The 14,166-nt window shown below is 32.8% G+C and overlaps 1 protein-coding gene across 2 annotated transcripts in view; it reads right to left on the reverse strand.

Annotated features, from left to right (window-relative positions):
* The window catches only part of LOC132760146 (GDP-mannose 4,6 dehydratase-like), a 41,233-nt gene that overhangs the window by 10,583 nt on the left and 16,484 nt on the right, over positions 1 to 14,166 (reverse strand). For both annotated transcript variants that reach the window (XM_060752054.1, XM_060752053.1), the window contains exons 5-8: positions 12,295 to 12,487; positions 10,165 to 10,269; positions 9,606 to 9,733; positions 882 to 1,000 (exon numbers count right to left, since the gene is read on the reverse strand). In XM_060752054.1, the coding sequence (XP_060608037.1) occupies positions 882 to 1,000; positions 9,606 to 9,733; positions 10,165 to 10,269; positions 12,295 to 12,487 (545 nt within the window). The remainder of the gene's footprint in view (positions 1 to 881; positions 1,001 to 9,605; positions 9,734 to 10,164; positions 10,270 to 12,294; positions 12,488 to 14,166) is intronic.

The raw sequence follows: 14,166 nt of genomic DNA on the forward strand, positions 1-14,166 counted from the left end.
ATCTTAATAGGTCCTGTCCATCTTGCAATCTGGACAAATGTTACTCATTTTTTGAGAGATTTTTTTTAAAAATATATACTGGTTGAGTAGTGAAACAGTGCAGACTGTGATCAGATGGCAAAGATGTGCCAGTCGATCTTGGTCGGCACTGGTTACATGGGTATTATCAGCTGACACCAAACTAAAAATTGATTAGCTTGGGTACTTAAATAGAAAAATATGCAAAAGATAAATAAGAAATATACTAGGAAATAAATTGAATATCATATTTTTGTGCAATTCTTTTCACTTAAAAAAATTCAATTTTGTGTCATATTTCACAATTAGAATAATTAATCTGAAAAAAAAAAAACAAAAAAAAACAGGAGTGAAAGAAAGATTTGAAACTTTTTGTTGCACACAAGTTATTGGTCTAGCTCTACATCAAATGGAACATTAATCTTGAAAAAATATTTCTTGTTATGTCAATATAAGTATTTACAAAATTGTCACAAAACACTAACATAAGTGTAGAGATTTACAAGCTGCACAGACATGCAATCAGACTTGGCTCTTTACTGGGTGCATCCACTTTCAGTATTACAAATAAAGCTCAACAGATAATATGAAAAAATATATGAGCCGCGTCATGACAAAACCAACATTATGGGTTTGCGATCAGCATGGATCCAGACCAGCCTGCGCATCCACGCAGTCTGATCAGGATCCATGCTGTTTGCTATGAGTTTCTCTACTTGTAATAGGGTTAATGTAAGCAAACAGCATGGATCCTGATCAGACTGCGCAGGCTGGTCTGGATCCATGCTGGTCGCAAACCCACTATGTTGGTTTTGTTATGGCACAGCTCATATAAATAAACTTGATAAACAAAAATTACTTACACAATATCTATATCAACTTTTTTAAAAGCTGCTAAAACGAATTCCCTAACACTGTGGCTCTCATTCATTGATATAACAAAATCTTCTGGCTTATCTAGTTGTAACATTAACCACATAGCCTGAAAATAGTAAAGATATTTACTCATTTCAAAACCACATAGCCTAGAATTACATTTTAATCGTATCAGAACCACAGAACCTTAAAAATGAAATATTCAATACATAATGTATAATAATGTAGCCTCGTAATTACCAACCATAAGGCTTGGGGAAATCATTATATATATTATTTTCAAGCATTTTATATAATTAACAATATATACGGAATATTATGTTGTAGTAGCTTTCCGAGGCCTTGTATTTTGCTACGAGCAGCGTAGTAAAATTGATATCTCGCGAGACCGAAGGTCAAGCAGGATATCAATTTTATACTACGCTGCTCGTAGCAATATACAAGGCCTCGGAAAGCTACTACAACATAATTTTCCTTTTATTATATACCTATAAATCTTTAAAACAAAAAGAATTCAATTTTATAACTTTTATCATTTATTTCACAATCAGAAACATATAGATATGGAGAAATAACATTTATGAACGGCGGATGAATATATCAGTTTTTCAAAAGAGGCCACGCCTCCAACACAGTTTTCTAGGAAATAGACAAATGGCCGAACCATGTCGTGTCACAATACGCCGTCACAATATCAACAAACGTTTAAAAGATAACAGTTTTTAAAAGCTAGAAATGCAACTTTTGATTTGGATTGTTCCGCTTAGTGTACATGAATTATTCACTGTCACTGTCAGATTCAATTACCGGACAAATCCTTCTTCGGCGTTTGGGACTTGGTGAAATGTCATCAGTTTTCACGGTTTTGTTAATAATTGTTATTGGACAATTCATTAGTCTTGCATTCTGAAGAATTTGACCAGTATGGGTTGAAACTAATTCAATTCCCGACATTGTACGGATATTTGATGAAACAGTTGCGTTAAATGGTGATTGTACAGGTGCTAGAATTTGACGAGGCGGACCAGTGGAATTGGTGAGTGATTGTTTACTTTGAGTTTGACACATCTGAATTGCATTTTTAAGCTTGGGAGGATTTGGGTTATGGGACAATATATCAGACATGTGTTCTTGCATTTCACATGATGCCCTGGCATAATTGTTCACACTTTGAACATTTCTATGGGCACTTAACTGTTGTATTGTAGTTGGTGCAATTCCACTATGTAATAGATCAGTGCAAGTAGTTTTCCTTGCACTGTGATTTGTTTTTTTTGCCTTGCAAACCACACTCAATAGCCATGGTTTTCATTAACGTATTGAGCGTGTGCTCACCAAGAGGCTGAGATTTATACCATTTATCTGAACCCGGAAGTCGTTTATAGTTAATACCTAAATAAAATGGCGACTCGGGCTGACACATTTCTGTTGGCCTGTGTTGTGCAAATATTTTGTAAGCATATACAGGGCAAGTTTCTAGAGTATCATGTGCAAATTGCTTTGGACTAAAATGTCGTACTTCAGTTGTTTTTTCAGCAGTACGTGTTTTTGTTAACCTTTCATTATATTCAATGTATTCCCTGCCATGATCATTTGTTTTAAGTTTAATATCCCCCCACCTAAGTTGCCTATTTTCATTTCCACCCCGAAGCCCAAACAGAACAGTATTATTTAACCATATTAAATTCAAAAGTTTTTTTGGAGAGTCAGTCCCTGTCAATCCCTTTTCCCGCAACATTTGTCTCTCGTTAACTGTCAGGGGCTCTGCAGCATTTGGACGATTACCCTTTCCCTTGCCTTTGAGCTCCTTTCGTTTTGAAGCTAAAACTTGTCGCGATGTTGAAAATTCCTTGTCAGTTATGATGCTGTGAGGATATTTATTTTCCCTGAGGCACCTAAAAGTAAATAAAAAAATATGTGTTCAAAATTGGAATGAATTTATTTAATTGATTTGAAGTTTTGCACAATTAAAAAGTCAATTAAATTGTAATCTTTTTGGATTTATGCTACATGTAGATCTATATAAATGCAAAAAAGGGTAGAATGCCTAGAATGGACTCAAAATTAGTAATTATTAATACCGAATTCGAATTTCATTTTTGAATATAAGAAAAAATTGTTTAGTATTCAATCATTATCTAAAAATAGTACAATACATATGATAATGATAAGGTGAATTGAAAGTTTGAAAAAATTTTCTTGACATAAAATTTGAAGAAATGACAAATTATGCAAAATGTTATGTCATAATATTGATTTATTATATCTTACATATGCTTTTAAATTAAACAGTGAAATAATCAAAATACAATTCAACAAATTTCAAAGTAGCCAAATGCAAATGTCACAAGAACTGTCGGAGGACAGTATTGGCTCGACTATTCAAAAATTTGTCACAAGAGTGTTTATTGAGTATAATAATGCTAGTTACCTATGAATACATAAAATTGACCGAAAAGGTACAAAGGCTTGTTATCAAGTAAATCACTGCTTTATTATTAATAATGCATAAAAATGTCCCAAAAACATACAAACTCTTCAGTAGTTATGGAGATAACAGCTTACAAGCAAAACTTTTCCATGAATTTCTAAGTTGAAAAAGGGGAGAAAAATCAGCCTAAATGCAAGATAGAATTATGGATCTTGGTCAGTGACCTACAATTAAATTCTTAATGCATATGTGAAGTTTTAAATAAATATCTTTAATATATCTTTGAGATATGTAAATCTTGCATGTAAACATTAACCTAGAGACTAAGTAGAAAAGGGGAGATGAATCAGCCTAAATGCGAGTAGAGTTATGGAACTTGGTCAGTGACATACAATTATGACTCTCCAATTATGACTCTAAGTACATGTGTAAAGTTTCAAGTAAATATCTTTGAAGACCTTTAACCAAAATTTCTAAGTTTCAAAGGGGCAAATAACTCTGCAAATATTGCAGACAGAGTTATGCAATTTTGCAAACTGATGTACATTGTTACTATAAAAAAGTATTGTAAATTTCAATTGAATATCTCAAGCAATAATTGAGATATTTGACTTTACAAAAAAACTTTAACCCAAATTTCTAAGTTATAAAGGGGCATTATTCTGTTAATATTATAGACAGAGTTGTCCAACTTGTCAATCTGATGTACATTGTTACTATAAATAAGTATTGTAAGTTTCAACTGAATATCTCAAGCAATAATTGAGATATTTGAATTTACAAAAAACTTTAACCAAAATTTCTAAGTTAAAAAGGGGCATAATTCTGTAAATATTGTAGGCAGAGTTATCCAACTTGTCAATCTGATGTACATTGTTACTATAAATAAGTATTGTAAGTTTCAATTGAATATCTCAAGCAATAATTGAGATATTTGACTTTACAAAAAACTTTAACCAAAATTTCTTAATTTAAAAAGGGGCATAATTCTGTAAATATTGTAGGCAGAGTTATCCAACTTGTCAATCTGATGTACATTGTTACTATAAATAAGTATTGTAAGTTTCAATTGAATATCTCAAGCAATAATTGAGATATTTGACTTTACAAAAAACTTTAACCAAAATTTCTAAGTTAAAAAGGGGCATAATTCTGTAAATATTGTAGGCAGAGTTATCCAACTTGTCAATCTGATGTACATTGTTACTATAAATAAGTATTGTAAGTTTCAATTGAATATCTCAAGCAATAATTGAGATATTTGACTTTACAAAAAACTTTAACCAAAATTTCTTAGTTAAAAAGGGGCATAATTCTGTCAATATTGTAGGCAGAGTTATCCAACTTGTCAATCTGATGTACATTGTTACTATAAATAAGTATTGTAAGTTTCAATTGAATATCTCAAGCAATAATTGAGATATTTGAATTTACAAAAAACTTTAACCAACGCAGACGCCGACGCGGACGCTGACGCCGACGCCGGGGCGACTACAATAGCTCTCATATTCTTCGAATAGTCGAGCTAAAAATAGTATCTTAATGGAATTGAAATTTTGCCAGAAATACATTCCTTTGTAATACAAGTAAATGCCTTTTTAATAGAGATCTAGTAGTAAAATATTCATGATTAAACTGGAAGCACATATTTAAGTTAAAATGTACAATTTTCATGATTTTTTTTAAATGTAGTGTGAAGTGTACAAAGAAAGCAAATTGCACATTGCATCTGCATTTATTATATACTTTTATCACACACCCGTGCCGATTTTACGACTCCGTAAATATGGTATTGCACGGCCGTACATATATTTTGACGTGACGTCATAAGCGTTATATAAACATAGTGTAAAGACGCGCTAAATGTTAATGTCATACTATAGGCGCGTCAATGAAAAAATGGCTCTTATTTCACTTAAAACGGTCTTTATTTTGGGTATGTGATAAATAGAATATTAAATTCGTGTAAGTTCATTACTGAATTTATTGCACTCGTTGGATAAAATAATATTATGCTCGCCAGAGGCTCGCATAATATAATTTTATTCAACTCGTGCAATAAATTCAGTATTGAACTTACACTCATTCAATATCCTCTATATAAATGAAATATTGAAAAATATAGATGAAATAAAATGCGTATTTTCATTTTTCGCATTTTCACTGTAAAAATTTATTTTTCACCACAGTAAAACATATTTTTCGTATTTTCACTGGTGTCTTGCCGGACTAATTTCTTTTAAATTCTGCCAGTACACAAAATTTCAGGGAAAGTCTTTCAAATTTTAATGTCAAAAAGAGAAAAATGTATATATAATAAACAGAAAGTTCAAGTTTTTTCTATAAATACATGATTTATTTTCATCTTGTGGCATGAAAATTACCATATTTCACTTGTGGCTAATGCACTCATGAAATATTTATTTTCATACCACTCGATGAAAATCAATCAAAATAAAAAACTTGAATATCCTCTATAAATTATCAAAAAGAGGTCAAAATATACAAAAATGTCTCTAAAATTACTGGGAAAGTCAAATCAGTGTAAGCGCACATAAAATGTAAATTATTACTTGAATTCACTTTTGTATTGTTTGAATCTTTTTAAATTTCAAGTTTGTTTTTCTTAAAATATTTTGACTCATAACAGCTTTAATTAACATAGATTATAAGATAACACATATATTTTTTTTGCCACAGGATGAATGGAAGCTGTGTCATATGAAGACCAATTATTTTAGCACTACACTCTGCAGATTGACTCATGAGTCACATAAGAATAAATGGTCACCAGTGGTAGAAGCATGAATGGAAAAAAAATACAGAACGGTTTGAATCGCTGTTTAAAAGTTTTTGATGTAAAACAAGTCTACTGTATTACCTGTCAATGCCTCTGTGGTATGAGGTGAGTGTATCAGGCTCATATTCTGACCCATCGACTTTACGAATTGACAGCAAGAATGAACCAATGAAGTTGTCAAGTTCAGCTGGTATTATATTCCAGATTTGCCTCAAATCATTTCTTGGTGGCTCAGCCAGCCAACGTTGAAACTGACGGAGACTTGTTTCAGTTTTTTTTGCAGTGTTTTTGTTTTTCATTCCTATAACAAAGTTTTCTTTTTCTGCATCAGTTATGTTGAGGAAGGTTGGATTGTTAGTATTTGATTTGCCACAGTTTAGCTCACCAACAAGATTTTCTGGACACTGTGTGGTACAATTCAAAGTTTCAGTGATGATTGGATTAACTTTATTTATATTACCAGTGTCATGCTGAACTGGATCAGAATGATGATGTAGATCTATGAGGGAGTTGGCTATGTCAACACTCAGTTCACTGGCATGGTCAGTTTGGGAAACCTCCTCCTCAAAATCAAAGCCAAACAATTCATCAGATTGTTCAACAACATCAAAATACCCATTCTGAGTTAGGGTTAATAGGTCCAAGTCATCATCAAACAAATCGTCGGACATTTTTAACAGATAGAGCTCCGTTACGTTTTACCATTGACAGTAACGCCCACTACATGTATATAGTACAGTTGCAGACGGTCTATAAAATCACGAACACTTTTTTAACGCAAACGTTATTTGTGTATATTAAACAGGTTTTGAAATTTGGACAAAATTATAGGTTTTTTACATTTGAAATGTTGAAAAAAGTGAATAAAACTCGGTAAAAAATGATTGTTTATATATTTTGACAGCGGAATTTCGTTACTAAATATAGCAATGGATTCCCCGCAAAGTGCTCTTTGCAGTATTGGTTCCCGTTTCAATACACCACGTAACGCAAATAAAAGGCGGGGACCAAACCAAAAAATAGTCCGGCACTTCCATATATGGAACCGTATTTGTCACTAACATAATACGGAAATTTCTATCCGTCGAAGCGTATTTGCGCTTCAAGATTTGCGTGTATTTTAGGGAGAAAATTTATAGGTATATAATAAATACGGAATATTATGTTGTAGTAGCTTTCTGAGGCTTTGTATTTTTCTACAAGCAGCGGTGGAAAATTGATATCTTGCGAGACCGAAGGTCGAGCGAGATATCAATTTTCCAACGTTGCGAGTAGAAAAATACATAGTCTCAGAAAGCTACTATAACATAATTTTCCTTTTATTATATACCTTTTCGTTTTATTCAGAAAATGAAATGTAGTTGTCAAGAAATAAATTCATGACTGACGGATGAATACGTAATTCTTGCAAACCGGCCACGCCTTTAATAATTTTGGTTCCCGTTTCCAAATGCAACGTTATACAAAGCTAAGATCGGAACCAACGTCAAAAATAGTCCGGCACTTCCATATATGGTACCGTATTTGTCACTAACATAATACGGAAATTTCTATCCGTTGAAGCGTATTTGCGCTTCAATATTTGCGTGTAATTTAGGGAGAAATTTTATAGGTATATAATAAAACACAATATATGTTATGATGAATAAGAATAAGAATTGACTTTTTAATAGACCTATACCATGTATACCATGCTTATATCATGCCATTGATGTTATGTAACTGCTGATTTATTATTACTGTATTCTGATGGGAATACTGCCTTTGTATGAATAAAGTTTATCTTTATTGCAGTATGTCTGTAAATATCGCACTTAATCGCAATATGCTTACTCTTTGCAATACCCAACCATTCTATTTTGTTACACATTTTAACTGTATCTTACAGATAAAGGGAGACAACTTAACATGAAATAAAAATTGGATTTAGCTCAATACAGGATTGGAGAAGTACCTCTAGACGCTTGCAGAAATCATGATCACAAAATAGACAAATATCGTTTTTTTCGCTGATTTTAACATTTTTCATGCATTATCATACACAAATCAGTGTGAAAAGATGAATAAGACCTATTAAAGTTCATTCCGTTGCGTAAAAAAGCAGCAAGACTTTGGCATTTTACGATTCAAGCGCCTTGTCCGGTATATACCGGAATACGGTATTTAGTGTGGTGCTCCAATCCTTTATTTAGTCTCACTCATAAAAATTTAGTTATGCAAGGGAAGTAATTCAGATCAAATTGCTATATCACACAATCAAGAGTTACTCTTCTTTGATCTTTTTGTCAAAATAAGGAAAAACTGCAAATTAATGTAAAACAAGAAGGCAATGATATGCAATGATAGCCCTGTATCACTAACCAGGATAAATATTAAGTTTTTTTCACAATATGATCAAAAGTTTGGCAAACTAGGTTCAACAGGACTTATAACCATTGATAAAATATATTCCTAGAAATAAATCAAATAAGTAAACATCATTAGCATTATGTGACATAGGATGGGAAGGTGAACAGGGATAGAGTATTTATATATTTCTTTTACAATGTAATAACTGGAGTACTGTCTTTATTTCAGTACTTCGCAATGATAAGTACAAATCCCTTTTTACAAGTACCTGTACTTATTGTGGTACTGAGTAAAAAAATACAATTTGAGCCGCGTCATGATAAAACCAACATAATGGGTTTGCGACCAGTATGGATCCATGCTGTTCGCTTACGAACCATAAAACAAGATGAGAAACTGATAGCGAACAGCATGGATCCTGATCAGACTGCATGGATGCGCAGGCTGGTATGGATCCATGCTGGTGGCAAACCCATTATGATGGTTTTGTCATGACGCGGCTCATTTGTTTCAAAAGAGAATGGGTTGGATTTTCAGGCATATCAACACTGTTAAGGTCATGTGACAATTCACCATTGACAGTGGGGGGGAGATAACATAAGGAGCACTACTGTGTATTATTTTAGACACAATTAGGAATCCAAACAAAAACGCCATTTTTTCTGTAATCTAACAAGAATGCTTCCTTCCATGAACCTTTAGCTGCAAAAGATTAGCAACTTGAATTTGATTAAATGAACCATTCAGCATCATTGCCTCCTTGTTATGATTCAGTTGAAGTCACTATGACAAGAGCACAACATGCCATTTTAACACATGTCTACTAAGGGCAATAACCAAATTTGACAAAAAGTTCAAAAGCGGCATTACTCCAGAAATAAAGCTTTCAGAATTATGCCCCTTGCATATCAACTGCACCTTGAAAGGATCATAAAGTTTTCAAAATTTCATGTTTGTAACTTTTTGCACAATGACAAAAATAACATGCTGCAATCATAATAGCTCAACTATTTCTTCAAAACAGACAAGCTGAAAACTACTCAATGAAAGGGAATAATGTCTTTTCAGAAGATTATCTTCCTTTCCTGAATCTGAAATAGAAGATTTTAGAAAGAACAACTTCATACTTACTTCAACATAATCTTTAGCATGGCCCCAATCTCTCATAGAATCTAAGTTCCCTAACTCTAGCACCTTTTGTTGACCTAGAGTTATCTTAGCTACAGCCCTAGTTATCTTTCTTGTTACAAAAGTCTCTCCTGAAATACAGCAGTAACTCAATCAAAATCGAAACAACATGCTGGATATTTAACATATTACCAGAAATATCTTTGGAGTTTGAAAACTACCTGACTGATAACTGAAGACAATTTGGTTGAAACTTATGAATATATACAATGACATCAAAAAGCTTGTTACAGGAATAAGAAAGACATGAAGAAAATGCAAAGTAAAATTTATTGTTTTATATAACATATGCAGTTTTTTTTTGTTTTGTTATTTCAAAATCAAACAAATTTACTCTCATGTATGAAATACACATTTTATTTCTCCTTTTGGTCATAAAAAAATAATAAAAAATTTAGATTATATTTCATGCACTTGAAATAAAAGCACAGACTTGAAACTGTCTTAACTAATTTCCTACTTAATGATTTTAAATGTGAACTGTTAACTGAATTATTATTACCTCTTCTTGGGCTCTCATGGTTAAAGAGTATACCATTACATGCAAACATATTGTAGGCCTCCCTATAGTTGACTACAATCCAGTATCCATATACTTTAGCCACACCTACATAGAAGAAAGAAATCATGGTAAGACCCATAGTGTTGACATGACTAAATTCCTGTCTTAACTATTAACCTGCTAAATTTCTTAAATGGACTTGCCCAACTTTCATTTCTCAGACTGTCCATGATAAATTTTGGGGATATCAATATGAAAATTAAAATTTCTGCTGAGAGGAGTGTCAAACCTGCGCTCAGCTCTGCAGATCGTCTTATTATGGTTAACATTTTTGGCAATTTAACTAGTAGTTTTAATTTCCTTCCATCAGTTCAAGACATGCAGACCAGATACGAAAACAGCTCACAGAAGTATGAACAAGTGACCGAATTGGGATAAAGGGCCATTTTTCTCTTTTTTCTTTCTTATGTTTAATAGAGGGCCGTTAACTCCTTTCTCTATTTTTGTGCAATGAACTCCATAAATGTTCTCTTTTGTTCTGTTTACTGTTAGATAGCCCCCTATCCTTATAAGGTAGTAGGGATGATGACCAGTTGCAAAACATTATCAGCAGAAATTTTTATCGAGGGTATAAAAAAAACCTACTTCCTTAATTTTATATGAAATATCGATTTTTGCTACATCCAACATGTACATATCTTGTTGCTAGACAGGCAGATCAATTTTATAACTTACGTAAATTTATACCATTCTAGCTAATGTACATTATTGTATTGATGACGTTAATCAATCAAAACATATTTACATTTTACAATACTATGTAACAGATGTTTTTGGATATCTATATTGATTCAAAAAATACAATATAGACAACATGAACAAGTAAAATTACCTTTTATCATATATCTATGTTTGAAACTTATAATAAGCTCTGCATTTAACCATGTATATATAAGCCGCATCACAACAAAACCAACATTATGCGTTTGCGACCAGCATGGATCCAGACCAGCCTGCGCGTCCGCGCAGTCTGATCAGGATCCATGCTGTTCGCTTACAAACTCTACTACAAGTAGAGAAACTGATAGGGAACAGCATGGATCCTGATCAGACTGGGTGGACGCGCAGACTGGTCTCGATCCATGCTGGTCACAAACCTATTATGTTGGTTTTGTTGTGACGAGGCTCATATATCTGTGAATAAAGCATCGCTTATTATATTGGTAATGTGAAAATTACAGTCACTTATGACCAACATATTATATTACACAGATTCAGCGTTACTTTTTCCCAGTTCCTGCGTTATTTTCACATTCTTGCGTTACTGGATATACACAGTTATTTATAAATGTTTAAATTAAATTGTAAATTCTAGGTTCCGACTATAAGTCTTGTATATTGTAACAATAAAATGGCAATCACATAGCTTTTACACATTATCAACTAATTAGACAAACCTGGTTTACTAAACTTATTTGTTATTTTTTTTGTTTGTTGGGTTTTACATCACAATAGCCAGTACAGGTCATATGGTGACTTTCGAGCTTAACTGGTGAAAGAAGACCTCAGGTGCTCCAGTGTGCATTGTTTCAGGCATAAGAAAGCACCTGAACAGAACCATCAACGTTCTGTAAGCTGGCAAGATAGCTTCCTCACATGAAAGAATCTAAAAGTCCTTGATGGAATTTGAACCTACAGCTATGAGAGGCAAGTGATTAGAGGTCAACAACCTTAACCATTTGGTCAGAGCAGCACCATTTGTTCAACTGATATACCAGGCAAGAATGACATGTTGAAAGTCATCCAAAGTTTAATTTGAAGACGTTCCATTAAAAAGATTCTTCTTTTAAGTTAGCTCTGCAAACCATTTTGCTTTGTGCACTAGAACAATTTCAGACATTTTTGTTCAGTACAATTGAAGGATCATTCCTAGTAAGTTTCGTCAAAAATGCCCGGACATTGAGCAGGAAATGTCTTTTAAAGCTTATTTCTATATTTAACTATGGCAGACATCTTTTTCGGTGATCTGAAACAATATCCATCTCTTTTTCAAAGGACTACTCAAAGTTCATTCCTGTACTAATTCATAAACGCAAAACACTGAAACCATTAAGGCACTAATAAGCATACCATATGGAGATCTAGGATAGAATGGAGTTGTCTCTTTCTGTGGGATTTCTTGAACCTTTCCAAACATTTCACTGGTTGACGCCTGGTAGAACTTCACCTGGTCCGACATACCACATGTTCTGATGGCGTCAAGTAGACGTAGAGTACCGAGGGCATCTACGTTAGCTGTGTATTCCGCAAGCTCGAACGATACCTTAGAAAGTAAAACATTTAGGTTTTCATTCACTTAATCAGCCTGGATTCAACAAAAATCAAAATATTTGGAAAAGATACAACAATTATACACGTATATTATACTTTAATCATTATGTTTTGTGTGTGATGGACTTCCCAAACTTTCAGACTGGCACTGAATAATGTTAATATATCAACACAAGTTCTTATTATAAAACTGCTAAAATTAAGGAACCTGTCACAGGTATGCAGGTTGCCCATGTTCAGTAAAATGTGCTACAAGAGTTAAAGGGACTCAACTGAGACTTTTTTACCCTAAGGGACTAGAAATACTTTTCCGAGATTTGTGTATTTTGTAATGAAGAACTAAATCAATAACTTGCGTGATCCCCACACCCCGTTTTCCAGAATAATTATTTTTCTTGTTCAAAATGATTATATTTACAGGTAAAAACCATTGCAATGATTTTGGCTACAAATAGCACTAACTATCGATTTTCAATTTAAATTCTGAGAATATTTCTTTATTTCTATTGCAGAATTTTCCATTCTGAGTGCTACACTTGATCAATGTTTTTATGTTTTAAGGCTTTTTGACCTCAGTGAAGCTTCCTTTCATCTATTTTTCAGATTATGACAATCAGCATCATATCACTTTCTGACTATACATCATGATATTTATCAAAAACTAAAATCTCCTTCTCTCATTTATTAAGGGACAATGAACTGTCTGCATAACAAAGAGACAGAATACAGGCCTATTCCCCAATGTTGAAAAAAATTCCCAACATATTCTTATTAATTCCCAAAAATTGAGAATATTTCTGCCCACTAGCTTAACTTCATAGGCTCATATGACATTCTATAAAAAGCAAAGTTTATATGTTTCTTATCTCTCGACTAAAACATATATTTTGAAAAAGTTTCGATAAAATTTTCCCAATTTTGTATTAAGAAGGATGCTCAATTTTCCCAGTTTAAATTAAAGGCTGGCCGTCATAAAAAAAAAATTGGAAAAAGTAAAAGGAAAAAAAGCCAATCACTGAAGGATTTAATTAAGCAAAAATCTGACAAGACTTCTGGCATTATTTACTAGGGATTACATTACAACAATTGATTTAAACAATCCCTAACTTCAGACATTCAGACAACTCCTCAAGTATTGCAACAGCTTGGCAAGTCAACATTTAATATGAAACTCATCCCTTTAGTCAATATAAAAAACACAAGTTTACATTGTTACTGACATTTTTTTTGGTATTTTTCTCGTTTCAAAATATTCTTAACAAGAGCTGTCAATTGGGCAGTACGCCCAAGTGATAGTATAACAAGAGCCTGGAGAATGTAAGAATTAACAAAGATGAAGATTTCATTCACAAAATTAAAAAAAAGCACATGACAAAGTTATGAGTCTTGGATATTGACCAACAAATTTAGTAAAAGACGTTTTCTGGAGTTTTCAGATAGGCAAAAAATTAAAACTGTTCAATAGAATTTCTTTAAACTTGGCATGTTATTAGAATATGAAAACAGAAACATTTTAAACAGAAAAAATTGGGGTCACCATCCTCATTTTCGAGTTATCTGCCCTTGAATTGGACTTTTTTGTTAAATTCAAGGGCAGATAATTTACAATGAAGAGAAACAATACTTTTTTTTCTTCTTATTTTCATGAACCTAACCTTCGTCTTAGTCAAT

Source organism: Ruditapes philippinarum, unplaced genomic scaffold (genome assembly GCF_026571515.1).
Source record: "Ruditapes philippinarum isolate M1 unplaced genomic scaffold, ASM2657151v2 ctg4118_1_1_1_1, whole genome shotgun sequence".
Lineage (NCBI taxonomy): Eukaryota > Metazoa > Mollusca > Bivalvia > Venerida > Veneridae > Ruditapes > Ruditapes philippinarum.